A 22,654-nucleotide genomic window follows, 5' to 3' on the forward strand; every position below is an offset into this window, starting at 1 on the left:
CTTAGTTACAAACACGAACAAATGTGTTCGGAATACAAAATGAGTCCGGTGCGGACAATGTCGGCAATGAATATTTTCCTCGGAGAATGAGTAAAAGCTACCGTACATATACCACACGTCCTGCATTCATTTAGACGCACAACAAGTCCTAAGTGGCTAATTCCATCCAGATTGTGCTTAAAGAAGAAAACTTTTATTATTTCTAATTACAAATAAAAAATAAAAAAGTTCAAATTACTCTCCTAAGTATAACCAAAGCCTGGATAACCCCCTAAAATATATTTTAGTTCAATTTACCCCCTAAACTATGCTATTTGTTCTTTTTTCTGCATATACAAGTTAAATTTTAATTTGAGATTTTGCAGAGTGGTAGTGGCCATCATGGTCTATATTTATAAAATATTTTATGAATTTTTACGTCATTATTTTTTATATAATTTTGTATCTCGAGGATACTTTTTACTATTAAATATCCTACCATATCAAAATAATGATTAAAAAATTATGATATATTTTTATAACATGTCTTATGATATCTGCTGTCATTTTGCAAAATTTGAACTTAAGACTCCACTTGTGCATGAAGAAAAAAAAGATAAAATTGTGTTAAAGGGTAAATTAAACCAAATGGTATAGTTTAGGGGGTAAACTGAACTAATAAATACTTTAGGGATTATCCAGACTTTGATTATTTTTCCAAAAAAAATACTTCAATGCTACTTAAAGTCTTATATTTGTCGTTGAAATTCAAAACTTTATAAACACAAAGTTACACCAACTTGACAATTTAGTTTAATTTTTTAGATTTAATTTTAATTTGATGACAAAGTTTATTAATTATTAGATTTTCTTTTACTTTATAAAGTATGCTTCATTTACACTCATGTGCGTTGAGTTAGGCATGTAGGCTAGGCCTAATGGGTAACCGATCCAACCTTCCAAATTTGATATCAGAACTAACTGTCCGAATTATCCGATTGGTATTCGATATCCGACAGATACTACCCTTCTTATCTAGTATCCAATAAAAATAGCTGTATTCGAATCCACTCAGAAAAAAATATTAGGATAAGGTACCCGACCATATTCAGTCGATCGGGCGGTCAGAAAAATATTGGTACCATCATTTGGACTATGTAATGGTACGGTTGCAAATAGTTGAGCAGTAATGGTATATCACCTGAAAGATTGAAATTGTAATGGTATGGATCAAATTGATCCTATCTCTTTCCCTAGCTCCAAAACAGGCCGGCTGGCTCATTTCCATGCCACACCCACAAGGTCCAATCACTAACCCAGCCAAATAACCTTTCTAAGTAGGTGACACAAGAGGCGCAATCTGCAATGACACCTCCTTCGTCCTACTACCTCTTGTGTGATGTGCTACTTGTGATTTTGAATCATTACACATGCACGCTCGTGTGCGTGTTATATAACCCTTCCTTTTTTCATATCTTAATTTAGTTCTCACCCCTTATTGTGATTATTAAATAAAAAATGTTTCTGGGATTATTACTGATTGCTATTTTCTTATGTGATGCAGGTGAAGAAGATGATAGTTTATGCTGTTGATCATGCTGTCAAGACGATGAAAGACCGTATGCGACCCATTTTCTCCTCATAGTAATGATCGATATATGCTATTTGAAAGAAAAAACAATGTAAAACTAGGAGGAAGAAAATAGTGTACATTCCATTTGATTGATAACATGTATTTGCTATTGTGGAACTGAATTACCTTGCCTCATCACACATTGATCCCCACAAGATCTCGTCTATGCAAGCTCTCGTTTACCATCATCTGATCCCAAAACTGTATCTTGAGACCGGAAAGGATGATCCATCTAGGTGGCACCATCGAAAAAAGTTATTGCTGCCTCAGCAGGTTGCTTGATCCCCTACGTGCCCGTGCACAAAAGCCCAAAACCACCTATCGAAATTGTCGATGAGGGCATGCAAATATGGACCTTCAGCTTCTTGGCGGCGGTGGTGGTCGCAAGGTCACGATGAAGAGGATGTGCCAGGAGAACTAGCTCGCCGGCCTCCTTGAATCCCAAGCCTCTACTTTATCTGCGTTCAAGATGTTCGAACCACTTGATGTCAGTGCTTGCTCGTGCTGTCAATCCAGTGACTCAGTCAACAATCGGATAAATGTGAAGCATTCCAAAAGCACTGGGTGGGAGGAGAGCCCGTGGTCAATCGGTGTGTGATCAAGAATATGTCCAAGTTCAGCTGGGAACCACGAATAGCGATTGCAGGTGTTCAGAACTAAAGAATGTGAAGGCAATCGGTGTGATGTGTTACTTGTGATTTTGAACCGTTATGCGTGCACACTTTTGTGTGTGTGTGTGTTACAACTCTTCCTTTTTACGGATATCTTAATTTAGTTCTTGCCGCTTATTGTGCTTATTAATAAAAATTTGTTTCTCAGGATTATTATTGATAACTAATTACTGATGCGATGCAGGAGAAGAAGCGCAAGCCACTGCTTTATCTGCCACTTTCGAGATGTTCGAACTAGTTGATGTCATAACAGCCGATGATAGTGCCTGGTCGTGCTATCACTCCAGCGACTTGGTCGTGCTCAAGGATAGCATCTTCTAAAGATGATTCACAGGACAATCACATATACTGCCCGGTATAGGACGGCAGCCAGCCGGATGATGTGAAGCACTTTCAGAAGCTGGGTGAGAGAGGAGAGGAGAGCCCGTGGTCATCGGAATGTTGTCAAGAAAATGTCGGAGTTCAGCTGGGAGCAGCCAAAGATGTGGTCTGCACTGAATGGTTATGGCAGGCGTTCAGAACTGAAGAATGTGAAAGCCATCGACTGCCTTGATTTGTGTGAGGTTAGCATCAATCAATGTCTTGCATCTTTTCATATTTGAATTCCTATATGTCTAAATAATGATATGCATGTTCTTGTTTATTTTTTGTAGGTTAAAATGCACAAAAGTGAGTTCTTCAAAGGGTATTATGAAGGCATGAGGCATCACAATCAATGGCCACAAATGCTGAAGCTGAAGGATTGGCCTCCCTCAGCACACTTTGAAGATCTTTTACCGGCACATGGAAGCAAATATGTAAACTCAGTGCCTTTTCAACCTTACACAAACCCGAAATCAGCTGGCTTCCTCAACATCTCTGTCACACCCGGTTTTAAAGGCAAAACCGGATGCTACCTATATGTATGCCAGGATCAAGTTTCATACATATAGTGACATCATAAGTGAATAACAGCAACGGTATCACGTAAAAAGCTACAAATAAAGATTTACAAACCATCAGAGACACACAGCTTAAATACTGGAAACGGAGGCTCCAAACTTCACAGGCAATCGACTGGGGTTGCGTACGCCTAGAACTCAGCATCATCTTCGGAATGCTTCACACAACTTCTTCTGAGCAGCAATAAGCAAGGGTGAGTACACTTATGGTTGGTACTCAGCAAGGCCACAAGAAATAACCAGAATAACGATTTAAGTCCATCTTCAAGTTTAATTAATCATGCGAGGGTCCAGGCCGCTCTTGACCGTGAGCATGGCTGATCGATCAGTTTTACACTCTGCAGAGGTGGCACATCTTTACCCACAAGTCGCGTAAAAGTTCAAAGAACTTTGGACCCAACCATGCGGTGCTAGCTAGGCACCATACCACACTTCCAAGGTGTGATTGCATAGGGATGCTACGAGGCCTTTACAAAGATTCCCTAATAAGAAGTGGTCCGCTAAGGTTTCATGATCAGCGCAATATATAGCAGTCCCCTAGTGGTACAGTGTCTTAGCAAAGCCCACTTCCCAAGAGAGCGAGTGCTATACACCAACTACTGTCTCCCCCTCTTGCCCTTTCGGTAAGACCGCTTCAAACTAGAGTTTCTAATTATTCAGCCAAGACCAGAGCCATTTAGTTTTGTGGTAGCACTGTTTTCGTGGGTGGTTCTCCATGTTCCGATAACATAATCATGATATTATTAACAAAGTATAGGTAGAAGGATGGTTAGGGACACTTGCCTTTCTCCAACGGAAAGTTACTCTTACTGCTCTTCAACTTCTTGCTTTCTTGAAACTCTTACTCTTCAAAACTTCGGAATAGTGATCCTTCTACTCGGAGCAAACATCGGCACAAACATACAAGCAACAAATAAGTACAACTAAGAACAATACACCAAAACAAAAGATAGGCTTTAAAAGAGCGTACTAAAGGACATGGCTCGATTCTAGGATTACGCGGACGCAAGAACACTTACAATGGAATTATGGTTGAAAAGATAAAGCTATCGAGAGTTTTAAATTATAAAAGAAAGATAAGAGCTACAAGCTTCATTTATTTTAGTTGAGAAAAGCAATGTTAAGATATCTCAGAGGAATATCCTTAGTTAGAATTAATCAAATCATATTTATATTTTCATAAGAAAAGATGGTGTAAAGCTTAGTCCAATTTTATTTATCAATATTTAAGTACAATTTATGCAAATTAATCATTTAATTTAAAAATAAGATACATCTAGACATATAAGCGTATAGCTTTACATTTCGAGTTCAACTAAGTAGATTAAATTAAAAACACATTTATATTTATATTAGCCAAATTAATATTTAATTATGAAAACTCGAGATATAACCTATACAGATTTTATTTAGAAAAAGAATTGAATAAACATTAATCAAATTGAATTTAATTTATGAAACGCCGAGGTATAACTCTAAGTGGCTTTTAATTGGAAGAATTATTTAGATAGGCATTAATCCAATTAACTTTAGTTTATGAAAAACCGGTATATAACCTAATTGTCTTTTATTTAGAAGAGGGTATGAAGTAGGCATTAATCAAATTAACAATTATTATGAGAAACGATGTTTAACACTAAATAGATTTTATTTAGAGAAGAACTCATTTGTCAGGCATTAATCAATTTTAATATAAATTTATTTTCAAAAACAAGCATGAAGGTAAACATTACCACTATTGTGTGATTTACATTGTTATGCATCTAACACAACTTGAACGGATTAAAATGGAGCTAAAACGTAGAATCTATGGGTTAAACGATGTTGCAGGGGTCTAAACATAATTAACCGTAGACTTGGAGGGTTAGCTGAGAAGATTGGCAAGACACAAGGTATAGTGCTCGCAAAAAGGTTAAAGGACAGGGTTAGATTTGCAAAACCGAAGGGGCTGGACTGGATCTAGGGAAACTAATAGATCCAGGGGGTTATCTGCTAGTTTGCCAAGACACAAAGAAAAGAGGATAATTACAGAGTTCTCCAAGGGCTAAACCAAAAAAATGCTGGGTCTTCTTCTACCTCTCGCCAGGGACTCTGGCCAGGCGAATCGCCGACGCTCCGGGCAGCTGGGGCACCGGCGGGCGGCGCAAGAGATAGAGGAGGCGGAGGGGGCCTTGGGGAGGTGCTCACCGGTGGCAGGGACGCGGCGTCCCGGCCGGAATCAAACGTACAGAGGAGCAGGTGGCGGCCGGCTCGACTCCTCCACGGTGGCGGCGCTCCGGCTTCCGATTCACGGTAAGCAACGGCGAAACGGACGCGGCTCATCGAGGTGAGGCTCCAGGAGCTATCGGCTTCGTCCGGCGAGCAACACGCGTGGCGAATCGAGGTGGTCAAGGCCGGCGGCGGCGGCGGCTTGTCTGCACGGACGGCGGTGGTGCGGGGCGAGAGAAGGATGGGGTGAGGCGGCTCAGGCAGCAGAGAAAGGCAGGGCGCTCGGCGCTTGCCCTTAAATAGGCGCGGAGCCCTAGGGTGCCGGCGTGTGGGGCGCGGACGCCCAGGAGGTGGCGGCGGCGCCGGCCATGCTTGGCCTGGCCTCGGCCAGATGGGCCTTGGCGGGCTGGTGCTGGGCCTGAGCGGGTCGAGCCCAAGGCTCGGCCCAAAAGGAAAGGATTTTTTAGAAATTTTTTCCCGTGAAAGGAAAAGTCGAGAATAATCTAGATGATTCCATAATGTCACGAAAAAAATACCCTGAGAATCCCAAAATTCCAGGAAAAATTCCAGAGATAGTTTAGGGCACAGGGAGTCTAAATAAAATATTTGGACCTCATGAAAAGGATTCTAGAGCCTTCCAAAAATTAGATTTAGCTCTAGGAAAAGGAGAATAATTTTCTAAAAAAGATGGAAAATTCTCACAAGGGTCTAGGCAACGTCTAAACACATTTTTTAAAATTTTGCACTCAAGAAACACCAAGATGCAGCAACATGAATGCACAGACATAGAACAACATTATTTAATTTATAAAAGCAAACAATTATTTTTCCTATACTAAATTTCCTGTAAAGAAAAATAAATGTTGGAAAAAATTTTAAAATTATGAGAAAATTATTGTTTATTTATTCTTTTTATTCACATCCTGAAATTCGGAATTTTCAGGGTGTGACAATCTCTATGTTACTTCCTGATGGCATCATAAAGGTCGATCTGGGCCCGAAATCTTATATAGCGTATGGCTTCACACAAGAGCTTGGCAGAGGGGATTCGGTCACAAAACTTCACTGCGATATATCCGATGCTGTAAGTGAGATTACCCTAATGATTCTAGCACAATAATAGTTAGCTTGAATCGTCCCATTTTACAGTTTTATTTTCTATGCTAAATCAAAATTTAGTTACCTGTTACTAATGAATCAAATTATTGTAACTTCAACCGGATTTGCCATGTATATATATGTTCCAATAATCTTGTTTATGCAATGACAGATCAATGTTCTTATGCATACCGCCAAGGTTCCCCCTTCTAACGAGCACCAAGAAAATGCAGTTGTTGAGCTTAAAAGAAAACACAGAGTTCAGGATAGGAAGGAATTGGGGAGCCGTGATGGTGGTGATGATACACAAGATAAGCCATCACCTAAATATATGGAGGATAAAGAAGGCGCTCTTTGGGACATATTTAGAAGAGAAGATGTCCCAAAATTAAAAGAATATCTCATACAACACTCAAAGGAGTTCCGCCATACCATTGCTCCAAAGTAAAAAGGGTTAGTACGTGTTGCAGTGTCTACAGATAGCTATGCACTGCAAAGCCATGCATGATTTTTTTTCATTTTATAACATGTCATTCATAATCCAGGTGTATAACCCAGTGCATGATGAGACATTTTATCTGACAAGAGAGCACATAAGGAAGCTCAAAGAGGAATGCGGTGAGTTTTATCAGTTGTAAGTTAATGCAATACATCCATAAAAAATACATAACTTGATTTCAAAATTGATATTGTTGTACCCAGGAGTAGAGCCTTGGACCATAGTACAGAAGCTTGGGGAAGTTGTTTTCGTACCCGCTGGTTGTCCTCATCAAGTGCGCAATCTTCAGGTATACTTTTGAGCATTTATACTGTACTTGATAATAAGTTTTCTATTGTCAATTATGGTAGTAGTTTTGTAACTGTATTCAACAATCAAAAGTTAATTGCGCTCCTCTATTACTTTTACAGTCCTGTACAAAGACTGCTCTAGACTTCGTTTCACTAGAAAATATTAGAGAATGTCTACACTTGACCGAAGACTTCCGTATGCTGCCCAACGTACATAGGGCAAAGGAGGATAAATTAGAGGTAAGAAATTCAAATGATCATTTATTTGCTCATCTTACTTTTTACTGGAAAATTCATTGACAGAATAAAGAGTGGGTTACTATTGGTCCTAATACATTACCCATCATTTTGCTACTACTTCCTCGTTCCATCTACTTTTATTGTGTGACAACTTGATTGATGAGCTCGATTTGTGCAAGATGGTACCCTTTTTAGATTTACATGGTCATTTTTTTAATATCATGTGACAACATTTTAAGATATACAGGGACCTTTTTGACGAAATCATGTGACTTTTAATTGTTTTGTGAGGCCAGCATGCACTTTGGCCTTACTCGAAATAACTAAAAGGGTAAGTAAAACATATATAAAAACAACTTAAAAATGCCAACTAACGATGTGATGTGGTAGGCAGACTGTCTGAAATGGCTGAAGTCATGTGACTTGAGGATGAAACTGTACCATGTGACTTGGAATTTTTTCATAATTTTCATGTTCACATGTGAAAGTTCTAATATCACAATTCTCCATGCTATGCCTAGGGTCTTTTGAAGCAGCCTGTTCAAAGTGATAATGACAACAAGAAATTGGATGACACTCCAATTGTAGTGATCTTTTTGTACTATGATAATGAAAATATGACTTCTATTTTAGAGGAAACAATGAGGGTGGGGGTGGGGGTGGGGGGGGGGGGCAAACAGCCCACCTAAACATTTTGATTTCAATAATGTTAGGTTAAACATTTTGATTTCAATAATGTTAGGTTAAACATTTTGATTTCAATAATGTTAGGTTACACTCGATTGGTGAGGAAAGCAGGCAGGCACCGTGGTCAGGGGATGAGAGTTACATGAGAGGGGACAGAGCGAAGCGTCCACAAGAGAGATATGTTACTACATATTGACAACAGCTTGGCACCAAGAAAGGATAGCAGTAGAGCCATGTGCGTCTAGGACAGAAGGCAACATGATATGCAGGAGCTTGAGGATGTCATCAACGTCGAGCCATAGCCAATCGAATACCATGTGGTTCCGTTCCTTCTAGATAACATGAAGCATGGCGAGGAAAGCTGTGTGCCCAATGGTAGGGCTATGACCACCGAACAGCCTACTGATGAACTCAGTTGCATCTCGAGTAGAGCTCAGAGTGGATCTACCAAGTAAACAAGCATCCAGCGTGCAGCCAAGCACAAGCGCAATTGTATCTAGGGTGCGATGCAAGTGCAAGGCACCATGTGTGTGAGTCCTCCCGTGATGGTATGACCTAGAAGGAGATCTTTGACTTCATTGGCACAAGGCCCTCCATTTAATGTCGAACATCGACAACTAGCCTTACACGGGAACATGGTACCGAGGGGATCTGCCGAGTTGGACAAGTGCCCAAATCAGCGTAGCCAAGCACATGCAATCGATGAAGGGGTGCACCACATCCTCATTGGCACTAGAGCGGAATGGGCAAGCAACCGTATCCAGAGGGTGCCATGCATGTTCAAGGTGGCCTGGGTGCACGTCCTCCCATGGTGTAGGACCGAGAAGAAGACCTTCACCTTCATTGGCACAAGGCCCTCCGAATGAATGTTGGACATGGAAGCCTTCCGATGGGAACATGAAGCTTACCATAAAATAGCATGTTTCCATGTTGTAACCAAGTCTAACACAAGCAATTGACCATTATTATAATCACAGTGGTGAAACCATGACAAATGAACATGCAATAAGATTGAAAGCCACAACTGCAAGGCATTGGATCCAATATCCAGTCCTTACGTGTTTACGCCTATCCTGCACCATGCACATTACATGTGTGCTCGACACACCTATAATGCCATGAGTCTACCCAACACATTTATGATACTCGGAACTCGCCTTCACCATGACAAACTGAGAAACTAAATTAGCTATGATTTGTATCTTCTATCTTTATTTGGTTCTATATCCTACCGGCTGTAATTTTCCTTCTGTTTATTGCTTGCTTCCTCTTGTATATCCACTTGCATGATCAATGAGGTTGTTATATATGTTAGAGGTTTGTGCTATCTCGCCTTCGTGGTATCAGAAGATTATGACAACAAATGGCAGCACATGAATGCCACCCTGCCATCTTGGATCTATGGATCCATGTCCTCTAGCCATCCTTGAGTTGATCATGGTTGCAGACATACAATAATGACGGGCACTAAAGGAACAAAAAGATATAAGATCTTTATGTTGAGGCTAAGTTCACTCTAAGGCAACCTCTCAACCAATTCACGCTTTGGATGATGTGGAGCAACTCTCAATGAATGTTCCCTTGTAACCAATCTACATTATGGCTCAAATGCAAAATTTGTGCTCTCTGCTTGTGAACCAAAAAAATGATGCTCTTATCATTTACTAGCATTGCTCGTTAATTTATATCTTGTTCTTGAGGACAGCCAATGGAAGTTATAGGATCTCTTTGAAGGCCACAACGTTTAATCGCTTTGTCTAGCTCAATGTTGAAACCCTTCAATGGCACAAATGCTTATTTCAATTAAGCCACACCTGCTACAGATACTCTAACTATAGTAGGAATGATGAAAATCATAGATGTCATGATAGAGGTAATGGAGCCCATGGTAGCACTACCTAGTTTGGCCGCAACAATATCAACCTTGCCAGTGGTAGTCTCCATCCACTCGGTTGCTTATCTTGGCATTGTAGCATTACCTATTTAAACAATGGCAACTTTTCAATAATGGTCTCCATCCACCTAGCTTACCTTTGCAATCCTTCCTTAACCCTTAGGCTGACTAATTCAATGTTTATCATGCTTAATGGCCAACAACTGAGCACCTAGCAACCAAGACAACCTCCACTTGTAGTACCATAGTCGCAAACCATCATTGCATCTATATTGCAATCATGAGTATTGATTCCACTGCTCTCAGCACTAACACAACCTTTTCCTTGACATCTTCATTATAAGACCAACATTCTCTCTTGAATGCTTTCAACATCATAATTCTCATGTCGCCACCATGGATAGATAAGTTTGTGGACTTGAGGGCATATCCTCACATGACCTTAGAGACTAGTAACCTTACATCCTTCTTCTATTCAATTACATAAACATAGTTGTTGAGAACAATATTTACATCGCCATTGGTTTTACTAATCACATCACAGTTGACTCAACCCCTCCACTTCTCTTAGATCTCCTCCAATGGTCGCATATGAGCTAGCTCATAGAATATTTTCTCATATTTTAATAGGGGAGAGAGAGAAGAGCTATCTCTTGATCAAGAGATAGTCTCATTCATGCACTTCAAGAATATGTGGGGATGATATGTGGGGTCATTCATATTATGAGTTATGTGCTAAGAGCCAGATCATCGGAAGGGTTGTCTCCTAGAGTGCTTAGAGCTAGGTACTAGCTCATGCCATTGGAGGAGGCCTTATCTTAAGAATCACTGCTACTAAAAAAATACTCCCTCTCAGCTCAACCCTCCACTCCTAGTTAGCACATAACTTGGATAAGGCATCACTGCCAAATCATAACACAAGCCAGCAGTGATAAGCCTCTAAAGTGTTATCAATCGGCATTGATCTCCCTTACTATTTGTGCTGATATCTATTACCACCAGTATGGATACTCATGAATATTATCATTTTCATACTACTGAATTGAAAAGAACATTGATACGGGATTACTAGATGTTCTTGTTACTCCTAGTATCACAAAGAATGCTATTTCTATTAGGCAAGCTTCTACTAAATTTGATCCCTTTAGCCACTCTATGAAGGATATGTTGGTGCTTACAAAGCCCAAAAAAGTGTGGTGGGCACCTCGGATTAGAAGGCTAGGCTCGGTAGGGTAACTAGAGGACTGAGTACCTAGTACAATGTTGTGTTCTGCCTTCCTCTAATTGGACTGGTATTTATAATTATAGCCAACAGATGAGATAGAGTAAAAGGGCATGTGAGAAATTACTGTATTACCCCCAGTACAGCCGGTATATGCTTAAGTCGAAATTGTTGCTTTGCCCTCGATGCAGCCGGATATGGCCAGCAAGTTTAGTTCAGGATGAGGCGGGCTCCAGGGACATTTCCCCTAGGAGATGGTAGTGAATGCAAACTCAGCATCCTGGTCTTCTAGGGCATATACATGGCTTGCCCCAAGGCCCTGAAGCGACCCCACCAAGAGGGCGGCCACTGGTTGGCCCTTCCTGCCCATGAGGTCACCTAGGCAGTCGAGGGTAGAACCAGGAAGGCGTCATCCTGGGGGAAAGGATCCAGTGCTGCAGGCCTAGGGTACTCTAAGGCCTCTTCCGCTTTCACCCTTGCCCCTTCCTACTCCTCTTGGGTTGTATCCTTCCATGTGGTCGATAACCCAAGGAGAAGGTGATGGCCTCCACCGATTCCACGGTGAGGTCCTCCAGGACCCTCGGCCCGTGATTTCCCCAACAGGATCTCCACACCCAGAAAACAATCATCAAATGCAATAGTCACGGCAACATCTATACCCTCTTTAGTGGCTCTCCTCTTCTTATGCCCTAGTCTCCATCGCATCATGTGCCACACGATGTCAATGTTATTTTAGACATTCTAGTCATCAAGCTTTATTATCGCTTAGTCCATTCTTATGTGGGAAAATTATTCTCTTAATGAGGTTTGAGTTCTCCATATCCCTCTTGTCTCAATATATGCATGGGCATTTCTATCAAGAACATGCTAACATTTACCTTTGTTAACATTTTCATTCAAGTCTCAATGGGCCCTCTGCTCCCGCCAGTGAGAGAGGGTAGGAGCATCATGTTAGTCTAGCACAAGGTTCATTCCATGTGTTTGTGCCTATCCCACTCACGATTCTAGAAATTCTCACAACATACCCAAAATGCTAGGATTCTGCCCTCAACACGTCAACTAACTAGGAAAGATTCTTAGTTATGATTGTGTAATGTTTTTTGTTTGTTCTCTTATGCTACATGTTGGCACATCCCTTGTATGTGAACACATGTCACCTCCATTATATATACTTGCACAAAATGAGATTGTTTGGTGTTTGAGTTATTTCTCATTCACATACTCGGGTTGTGGGGATTCAAAACTTCAAATCATTGTTTTCTACGGTGTTGGAAACAACACAAAAAAAAACTTCTTGAGCAGTAGAACCATTATTGTAAATCTCAACTGGTTGTGCCGGCCTCAGCCATAATTGCCAAAAGCACAATCATTACTGTAGGAACAATATAAATTACACCTGCTCAGCCGTAGATTTGAGTTCGTATCAAAGAATGTCGAATCATGTTTAAATGATAATTGCGTTCTTCATAATACTATAACCTCAACTATTCTGAATGGCATTTCATTTTTACTGTAGTGTTTACATTTGTGTTACTTCTGATTTTGTATTGTTGCGCGTGCGTGTGTGTGATATAACTCTTCTTTCTTCCGTAGCTAATTTAGTTCTCACCCCTTATCGTGGTTATTGAATAAAAATGTTTTTGGAATTATAATTGATTACTAATTACTTATGTGATGCAGGTGAAAAAGATGATAGATTATGATCATGCTGTCAAGACGATGAAAGACCGTCTGCGGCCTATTTTTCTCCTCACATCAGTGATTAAAGGAAAAAAACAATGTAAAACTAGGAGGAAAAAAATAGTGTGCATTCCATTTGATCGATAAATTAAACAGGTATGTATTTGCTTGTGTGGAACTGAATCACCTTACCTCATCACCCGTTGATCCCCGCAAGATCTCATCTATGCAAAGCTCTCGTTTATCATCATCTGATCCCCAATAAACTGTATCATACTCCGAAAAGGATGGTCCATCTGGGTGGCACCAGCGAAGAAAGCCATTACTGCCTCAGCAGGTTGCTTGATCCCGTATATGGGCGCACAAAAATTTAAAACCATTTGTCGAAATTATCGATGAGGAGTTGAGGACAAGCGAATATGGTTCTTTTTTTTTCTAAAACAACTAACAACTGAAAAATGAAACCTCCTATTCTAAAAAAGTGCAAAATATCTGCAGCTCTGTAGTACCCGCCCGAAATGCCCCTGCCGGCTAATATCTCAGCGCGCGCGTTTATCCCTTCGGCGCGGCCGCGACGTGTGGCGCAGGCCCCGTTGCCGATGAATATCTCCGGCGCCCTTTTCGCCTTTATCCGCGCCTATATCGCATTCCGGCAGGTCCACGTGCGTCTTCGGGGTCGCCGGTGGTTTCGCGATTTTTTGGTCATGGAGTGCCGTGTCGTGCTTCCGCTCCAGGGCGCCGGGGTCGTCGGGGCCCGTCCACGCGTTGCCGTCCCCGTGCAGCAGGCGTTCTGGAGGACGGCGGAGCGGCGGCTGCGGCGGCTTGCGGGTGCCGTGGCGCCGACGAGGTGCAGCAAGATGTACGTCCCCGGTAAGCATTGGCTTCCACTGCACATACTCTGTTTCTAAACTCCTTTGCTGGTAGCTGCTGTAAGCCTGTAACTCTGTAAGTGACTTCACTGCACTGTGTAAAGCGAAATCAAAACCCTGTTCACGACATAGCTAGGAAGAACGACAAGAATCTCTCATGAAACAACTTTCCTCAAAGTAATACAGAATGTTCTAAAACAGGGGAACTGGGCCAGTGGCCTGGTGTAAGTGTGTGTTTTGCTTATTTTCGACGTGGGTTTACCGCCTGTCGCTGTCCTTGGCAATGGTTATTCAGGCTTTGGAGAAGGTTCGCCGGAGAGGAAGGCGGCGATCCATATGCAGAACTTCTTCAATTACATCGCCGTCAGGATTGTGCTCTCGCAGCTTGAGGTTGCCTTCTTGCCATTGTCCATTTTGCTGATTGTTCTTTTTTCTTCGACATAATTCACGTTAATTTGACCAATATTCTTTTTATATAATTTAATATTAATATAAATTGTTAAGTCATACTCTATGGCAATTCAAGTAGTACAGCACTGGGAGGTCTAAACATATTGATATAAACTGACAAAATGAACTGACAAACTGACAAAAAAAGTATTGCTGCATGTAAAATAATAACAACCATACACTGTTTCAGTCATTATTCTGTAACCATTTAAATAACTTGGTAGTTATTCTGTAAACTTTTAAATTACTTCGTACTTGCCCACTTCACTCTGAATCAGCTCTTCATTTGTTGTTCTGTATATTCACAGACTAGACTATAGGGTGTCAGTATCTGAATTGTTCTGATCTTTTCCAAGAGATACTTGATGTTGTGGTGGTTGTGGTCTAACATCTGCTCTTTCTTTTTTCTCCTTTTCCTTTGATAAAAAATTTATTGATAAAGAGTTACAATCGGGAAGCATATTTTGAGCTTAAGGAGTTCGTCAGCCGCACCTCCCTGAACGATGCTGAACTTTTCTGCAAAAAGTTGATACGTGAGTCTCCAAGGCTGAAGGGACTAGGTAAGCCCGCTTTAACTCCACCGCCTTAGTTTAGCTTGACTCAACTATGAAATTCAGAACTGATAATTGTTCATGTCTTTTTTCGTCATGGAAACAAACAGCTATGAGGATTCTGGAGGCAAGTACCGAGAACATTAATAAGAACTGTTATATTCTAAATTTAGATTTTTTTTAACAATGTTTTTCAAAGGTTTTAAGATCGACTGATGCAATTGCAGGTCCGATCTGCTTATATGAAGAGTGATTTCGAGTGGGACAACCTGAAGAAGTTATCATTCAAGGTTAGCTTGATCTTCAGTATTATCTACTTCTAGGCTTCAAATTATTTGGTTAACAAGTTATGCTAAGGCCCCTTTTGACAGGGCTTTACCACCGGTTCCTCCACCGGCTTCTGGTGAAGCTCTACCAAAGGGCACGAACAAAACGGCTCCGGTCCAGGAGCTCCGGAAAATCCGCTCTCTGGAGCTTTTTTGGTGGAGGGGAAGCCGAAAAAATTGGCTCGATTTCACCCTCGGTCGCAGGGGCAACTGACCTTTTTGCCCACCATGACCTGCGGCGGAGGGAGGCAGCGCTGGGGCCGGTAGACGGTAGCGCTGGGGCTGGCGGACGGCGGCGCTGGGGCTGTAGGGCGCGAGGTGGAGTGAGGCGGTGCTGGGGACCGGTGGGCTGGTGGTGCTGGGAGCCTGCGCTGTGGGGCAGCGGACAGTGGCGCTAGGGGCTGGCGGTGGAGCGGAGGCGCTGGGACGGCGGTAGAGCAGAGAAGCAGGGGCCTGCCACCTGCGGATGGATAGCGGATGGCGTTGCGAGCGGATAAGACTAGCGGATGGCGTTCTCTGGGAACAAGGTGAGGAAAGAAAGATAAAGAAATGAAGGAAAGAGAAAAAAGGAAGGGAGAAAAAAGAAAAAGGAAAGAAAAAAATAAGGAAGGGCATTATGGATATTTCGCATTTTTATCCATTTGAAACAATCCAGAGAAACCGTTTTGCCAAACGTTTTTCTAATCACACAAGCTGGAGTCAGAAAAAACTGCTCCACCAAAGAAGCTATAACCGAAGCCGTTTCAGCTAAAGCCATCCCTACCAAACGAGTGCTTCAATAGCACAATATCTTTTTTTCTACAAATTAGTTACTTGTAAAGCCATATTCAGTCCTCCCTAAGAATAGGATAGATCAAGTTCTTGAGAAGCAGCACCATTTCCTCTTGTTGACATTCTTTAGTCCTCCACTGTCTGCAGATGGTTGATGAGGATAATACGAAGCTCATGAGGGACTATGTCTTGGAGGTCAGCCACATCGAAGACGAAAACTATAACATCAAATGATTTTTCTTGAGCCTTGCCATGATATTCTACATCTAGAAGGCTTGTATGTATATAAAAGGTGTATAGTTTTTGGAGCACTTGCTCATGAAACTTTATTGCATAGATACTACACATAGAGGATCAGTAAGTGGCATGTACATGGATGGTTAACATTACTAAAATAAAACTCCGCACAGATGCAGCATGTTACTATCTCGATCATCCATGCTGTTGCTATTCCACACTATGAGGCAACTGAAGGTTTAGACGGTGTTTGGATCCTCGGACTAAACTTTAGTCCCTGTCCCATCAAATGTTTAGATACTAATTAGGAGTATTAAATATAGACTATTTACAAAAGTCATTACACAGATGGAGGCTAAACGGCGAGACGAATCTATTAAGCCTAATTGGTCCATGATTTGACAATGGCCCCATTTGTATCCGCTTATAAGCGGCTTATCGGTGGAAATAAGTGAGAATCCCGCCAAACGCTTTGCTTATTTCCACCGATTCTCGCTTATGTGGTAAGCCGCTTCAACGATTTGAACTACGGGAAGCGAAAAGTGAGAAGCGAGAGAATCTTCGCTTAGATTATAATCCAAGCGTGGTTAGGAAAAGCGTATACAAACAGGGCCAATGTGCTGCTACAATAACCATTTGCTAATGATGGATTAATTAGGCTTAGTAGATTCGTCTCACCATTTAGCCTCCATCTGTATAATTAGTTTTATAATTAACTCATATTTAGTCCTCCTAATTAGCCTCCAAATATTCGATGTGACACGGACTAAACTTTAGCTCCAGGATCCAAACACCCCCTAATGTAACAAAAAACAGCACTGACAGAAGCAGAGTGAGAGACATCTGCCTTAGCACCTAAGGCAATCCTAAGCCCAGATAACGAGGCACGCAAGCTTCAAAAATAGTTATATCTTGGTTCAAGCTAATAGGTATAGTTCTTAAATAAAATAAACTGTAAGTGTTTAATTTCCACCCTTTTCCACTTTTCCACCCTTTTATATTCAATTTCAAGGACACACCAACACATAGTAATTGTTTAATCTGAAGCAACTTAGTGAGTGTCTGGCAACAACTTCTTCAGATGTGTAGAGGCCCTTCTGATTCTACATGAAAGTGATTCTTTGTGAGTAGGATTCTATAGCTAAAAGTGATTCTCTGCAATTTTGTAAGTTAAATTTACTGAGAAAGTAATTATGTATGGGAAGTAAACCATGCGTGAGAAGTTAGTTTTCAACTCCAGCCTCTTATTTTATTATAGAAAATTACTTCATGGAATTGACTTAGAGTCACTTTTCGGTTTAGGGCTCTGCGTAGAAGCTACTTTAAGAGCTCTACCAAAAAATACCCTTAATTTGATAGAAACTTCAATAGCTATCGCCTAAAACCTTAGTAATTGTTTTCTAGTAGGTTTATTGAATATTTAATAGCAACTTATAGGGGTATGGTGTAACAACATCAATGAGCTTTGTTAGGGACATCAATAAATATTGAAATAGTGAAAAAAAGTCCATTTTTGATCATCCGACTATTGCCTCGGTTTGGTTTCGATCATCGAACTTGAAAATTAGGAATGTTTGACCACCCAACTATTAAAACCATTCACGTTCGACAATCTAGCGGTTTTGGTTGGTGGTTTCGCTGACGTGGATGACACGTGGCAATAGGATCCACACGTAAGTGTTATCTTCTTCCCCTCCCTTCCTCCTTTTCTCTCTCCTTCCAGTTTGATGGTCGAAATCAAACCGAGGCAATAGTTGAATAGTTAAAAATGGACTTTTTCCATATATATTTAGTGATAGCTTTATGCTATTGTACAAATTCAATTGCACATTTATTAGTAGCACATATTCTAAATTTTATAGAAATGGCACCTTTTGATTTGGTAGAAATTTTAGTAAATATGTTGTAGCAACTCACTATTGTTTTTACACATTAATTGCTAGCATACTAATATCTCCAAAACATATACAAATATGGTGTCTTATTGTTGATCTCATATTGCCGGTCTCAAAGTAACGCAGTCTTTTAATTACAGTGTCTTGTGTAACCCATAATATGAACTAATATATGCTTAAGGTGTCCCGTGCTTAGCACCACTAGTATAATTTAGAGTTAATGGTTTTTTATTGATAGGAAGGAATTTACTCTAGTTACACTACTATGTGAGAGGGAGGGATACAATAGACAAACTAAACCTAAGCCTTTTTTATAAAAAGAACCTCATTTTCTCAAACAAATTTACATCAGACGCACACTAGCTAGACTAGAACAGAATCTACATGCAGCTTCCGATGCGCCGGCCTTTGCATGCTAAAAATACAATCCTATCCCTGTCCCAAAGCTCTAACCTGCAGCATTCTATAGCTACCATGCAACAACATGGACAAACAATAGATTACACGACCCAACAAAATTAAAAGAAGTCCCTAAAAGCCCTAATCACTTTTCCGTCCTCATCATCTTCTCTCCTCCGCCGCCCCCATCTCACTGCTGTGCAGATGCGCGAAGACGCCGACCATGGGCGCGGTGTTGTACGTGCACGCCTCCGTCTGCATGTAGTTGCTCCGCCGGTCGCTGAACCGGTCCCGGTGGTCCGGCCCGCCGACGATGGCGCCGACGACCACGTTCGGGTTGGACCCCGGGCGGCGGAACCAGTGGTCGTACCCCTGCACGCACCCGACGAACCTCCCGTCGGCGCGGTGCGACACGATGGACGCCGCCCGGTGGTGCACCCGCCGCGGGAACCGCTGGCCGTACCCGACCATGTAGCTCACCCTGGCCGGGTTCGCCCCCAGGACGTAGTCCGCCTGCGCCCGCGCAAGCGCCCGGAGCTCGTCGGCGCCCACCGGCCCGTCGGGGCACCGGAGAATGGGCGGCGATTCCGCCGCTCCGGCGCCGGCGAGGTAGCTGGAGTAGGCGGTGAGGAGGAAGGCGGCGTTGGTCACGTACTGCATGTTGTTCCACTGCCGGACGTAGAGCATGCCGCCGGCCGTGCGGTTGACGTTGCCGGCGGCGCCGTTCTTGCCGAGGCACGCGCAGAGGTAGTGCTCCGCCTTGGACTTGTACTGCTCCAGCGTCGGCCCGTGCTCCGGCCGGTGCTTCCCTTCCAGCAGCAGCTGTAAAATGCAGGACGCGTTGGTGCACGTTAGAACATGATCAAGTCAAGTGTATGTGTATCTCCTACGTGCGCTGCACACGGTAGCTAGATTCCTTGTCTGCCACTTTGTAGCGAACATCTGATCAAGTTTGGTTTGCCACGTTCATTATCAATGATATGATGTGTTCATGAATAATCATGATCACCGTGCATACCTTGGCGGCGAGGATCTGGAGGCCGGCGTACTTGATGTCCCAGCTGAACTCGGAGATGGCCCAGGTGGTGCCGCCGAACTCGTCGGCCATGACGACGGCGTAGTCGAGGTACTCCGCCTTCCCCGTCGCCCGGTGCAGCCACAGCGCCGCCCACAGCATCTCGTCGCCGTACCCGCTCACTGACGCGTAGTAGCGCCACGCCTCGCTGACGCTGGCGTCGTACTTGCCCCTGTACTTGTCCCCGAACTCGAACAGCTGCTCGGCGTGGCGGAGGAGGAGGTGCGAGTAGCGCGGGTTGGAGCGGCGGAAGACGATGGAGGCGGCGGCCATGGCGGCGGCGGTCTCGCCGACGAGGTCGGACCCGGGGTTCTCGCGGTCGACCTTGTAGGCCTGCCGCGACGTCGTCATGTCCTCGGGCCGCTGCCAGCAGTAATGGTCGGTGTCGCCGTCGCCGACCTCGGCCCACAGCACGTCGGGCTCTGCGTGCGCCTTCACGAAGTAGTCGGTGCCCCACTTGATGGCCTCCAGCACGTGCCGCCACTCGCCGGCGGCCGCGATCTCGCCGCCGAACTCGATGGCGCTCCACGACAGCATCGTCACCGTGAACGCCATCGGCAGGCCGAACTTGACGTTGTCGCCGGCGTCGTAGTACCCGCCGACGAGGTCCACCCCTTGCTGCAGCCCGTCGGCGAGGCCCGAGTGGCCGCGCCACTTGACGCGCTGGTTGTAGGGGAGGTGCCCCGACCGCTGCGCCTCGAAGTAGAGGAGGCTGCTGTGGAGCGCCCTCTTGTAGTCGAACCCTGAACCATGGCCGCCGCCGGCCGCAACGAACGGGATGAACAGCAGCAGCACGGCGCAGAGGGAAGCGAGCGTCTGCTTGATGCTTCTCGCCATTGTCGCAGACGCTGAGCTCTTTTCTGTGCTCCGGTTCGCCTTGTCTGCTAGCTATCGATGTGTGCGTCTCGATCATCCTCTCGTGTTCCTTTTATGCTGTGCGTGGTCAGCTCTCTCATGCGCTCTCTCCTCGTTGACTATCGTGGTCGGAAGCAGCTAGCTCATCTCTAAGCGAGAGTGATTTGGTAGTTAATCGTCTCACTAATAGTAAGGAATTTGGTAGGTTATGCCTGTCTTAATGGCAGGTGCTTATGATTGATCAGTGGATCCAACAACGGGATCTAGTGCAAAGCATGCAGTGGTGGGGCCGCAGTGTCAGTGGGGTAGCATGATGCATGCAGGAATCAGCAATACTGTCAGGTTGTTGTCCCTGTTTTCCAGTGTAGATGGGGGAAGACCAATGAGAAGTTTGGGAATAAACTGCCAGCAGTGCTAGGTAGTAGGTGGTAGGGTTGACTTGCATTAGCAGACCATGTGTGGGTGCCTTGCACATTCGTTAGTCCACAGGTAGAATATGTTTGGGTCAAACCTGGTATGTGGATGGGTTCATGGAGCTGCAGCTGGAGAGTTGAGGTTCATCAATTGATCAACACGTGGCCTGTTCCGGGGTTTTGCTTTGCAAACCCCTTTTCTCTTTTTTCTTTCTTGAAGCCTACATTCCAAACCCTTTTTTTGTAATTTTTAAAGCCTCACTTTGCAGAATTGAAACCCTTAAGTAAATATACCAGGCACTTTCGTCGCTTGTAAGCTAAACCTGACATCCTTGCCGCCTTGGTAATTACTCCAAGCTAGAGTGAAACAGCTCCTTAAACTTTGTATAGGATTGTGTCATTCATTCGGGTCTATAAACTTTAGATACTGTGGACTAGGGATATGAATTGATGGCACTCCATACTGACACTACTGGGGAAAGCCCCTTCAATACCGGTTGGGAACCCCTTTTATTACCGATTTCGCAACCGGTATTGCTACTCCGGTACTAAAAGGGGACCCCTTTAGTACCGGATGAAATAACCGGTACTAAAGATGTATTAAAAAATAAAAAAAGAACAAATCCCACCCCGCTAGCCTGAGTCCGAGCTCGAGCCCAAGCCCGACCCGCACCCCACCCCCCGCCAGAGCCCCCCCCCTCCCCCCTCCCCGCCGCCGCCGCCCAAGACTGAGCCCTCCCACCGCCGTCCGCTGCTCTCCCGCCACTGTCCTCCCGTAGCGTCCTCCCGCGGCCTCATCCTGGATCAAAGAGAGAGAGAAAGAGAGAGAGAGAGAGTGCCCTCCCACATCCTGGATCCCGCTGCCGCCGCGCTCTCTCGCCGCATCCTGGATCCCGCCGTGCCCTCCCGCAGCCCTCCGCCGCCCGCCATCGCCCGCAGATCTGCGCCGCAGCCCGCCGTCGCCCGTAGATCTACGCCGCCGCCTCACCTCTCTCCACCGCTGCTACTCACTGCTGGTGAGGGGCGAGCGGAGGGGGAAGGGGAGGGGAGGCAGAGGGGGCGAGCAGAGGAGGGGGGAGGGGAGGGGAGTGGGTGGTGCACAACAGAGGGGCTAGAGAGAGAGGAGGGGGGAGGAGGAGAGGCGGAGGGGCTAGAGAGAGAGAAGGGACCGAGTGCGCAGGCGGAAGGGAAGATATAAGGCAGAGAGATAGAGGAGGGGAAGAGATAAGGCGGAGGGGGTTGGGATGGGCCGATCAAGCCACTAGCGGAGGAGGTAAGGCCCTTTAATACCAGTTGGGGGCTCCAACCGGTACTAAAAATCACCCTTTAGTATCGGATGGAGCCTCCACCCTGTAGTAAAGGTCCTCAGGCACATTAGTATAAGGGGAGGCTCCACCCAGTACTAAAGGGTAAAGGGGGAATCACACTGCTGGAGCCCCCCAACCGGTACTAAAGGGGCTCACGAGGAGACCCGGTACTAATGCTCACATTAGTACCGGGTCAAAATTCAACTGGTACTAAGGTGCTGGACGAAAGCCTCTTTCCCCAGTGTGACCATTGCAATCATATGTGGCATCAAACATTATTTTCCCTTTTCGCATATCTCGTGTTAGATCATTATAAAATATTGGTTCTACTTCACACAAGAAAACAATACTTATGGTTCTGACTTCTGAGTTTCTATTTCAACAAATCACCTTGAATTTTAACAATGCTCTACTAAAGTACTTGTTCTGCTAGGAATATGCATTGAATCCAACAGACAACACGG

At 44.0% G+C, this 22,654-nt stretch overlaps 2 protein-coding genes and 1 pseudogene across 3 annotated transcripts; 2 read left to right on the forward strand and 1 right to left on the reverse strand.

The window, feature by feature from the left end:
* The first annotated feature begins 2,539 nt into the window (after positions 1-2,539).
* LOC117861871 (lysine-specific demethylase JMJ26-like) lies at positions 2,540-13,224 on the forward strand (annotated as a pseudogene).
* A 406-nt stretch (positions 13,225-13,630) lies between these two features.
* On the forward strand, positions 13,631-16,435 carry LOC117860204 (chaperonin-like RBCX protein 1, chloroplastic). Of its 2 annotated transcripts, XR_004641402.2 has the most exons (7): positions 13,631-13,912; positions 14,207-14,301; positions 14,804-14,921; positions 15,023-15,039; positions 15,140-15,202; positions 15,284-15,765; positions 16,157-16,435. XR_004641402.2 is itself a non-coding variant. In XM_034743460.2 (6 exons), the coding sequence occupies exons 1-6, from the start codon at positions 13,747-13,749 to the stop codon at positions 16,241-16,243; spliced, it is 546 nt and encodes a 181-aa protein (XP_034599351.1). In that variant the 5' UTR covers positions 13,643-13,746; the 3' UTR covers positions 16,244-16,435. The 2 variants fall into 2 exon arrangements, 1 of the variants encoding a protein (XP_034599351.1); XM_034743460.2 differs by lacking the exon at positions 15,284-15,765 and having other exon boundaries at positions 13,643-13,912.
* Positions 16,436-18,425: 1,990 nt separating this feature from the next.
* LOC117862073 (endoglucanase 21) lies at positions 18,426-20,557 on the reverse strand. The gene is made up of 2 exons (XM_034745586.2): positions 19,559-20,557; positions 18,426-19,362 (listed from the first exon to the last, which is right to left on the reverse strand). The coding sequence occupies exons 1-2, from the start codon at positions 20,450-20,452 to the stop codon at positions 18,703-18,705; spliced, it is 1,554 nt and encodes a 517-aa protein (XP_034601477.1). The 5' UTR covers positions 20,453-20,557; the 3' UTR covers positions 18,426-18,702.
* Positions 20,558-22,654: the final 2,097 nt, after the last annotated feature.

This window comes from Setaria viridis, chromosome 6 (genome assembly GCF_005286985.2).
Source record: "Setaria viridis chromosome 6, Setaria_viridis_v4.0, whole genome shotgun sequence".
NCBI lineage: Eukaryota > Viridiplantae > Streptophyta > Magnoliopsida > Poales > Poaceae > Setaria > Setaria viridis.

Coding starts and splice junctions, on each gene's coding strand:
- LOC117862073 (XM_034745586.2), bottom strand. CDS start 20,452: ATGGCGAGAAGCATCAAGCAGACGCTCGCTTCCCTCTGCGCCGTGCTG. Junction 19,363..19,558: donor TCCAGATCCTCGCCGCCAAG/GTATGCACGGTG, acceptor TGCATTTTACAG/CTGCTGCTGGAAGGGAAGCA.
- LOC117860204 (XM_034743460.2), top strand. CDS start 13,747: ATGGAGTGCCGTGTCGTGCTTCCGCTCCAGGGCGCCGGGGTCGTCGGG. Junction 14,302..14,803: donor TTGTGCTCTCGCAGCTTGAG/GTTGCCTTCTTG, acceptor TTATTGATAAAG/AGTTACAATCGGGAAGCATA. Junction 15,203..16,156: donor TGAAGAAGTTATCATTCAAG/GTTAGCTTGATC, acceptor CACTGTCTGCAG/ATGGTTGATGAGGATAATAC.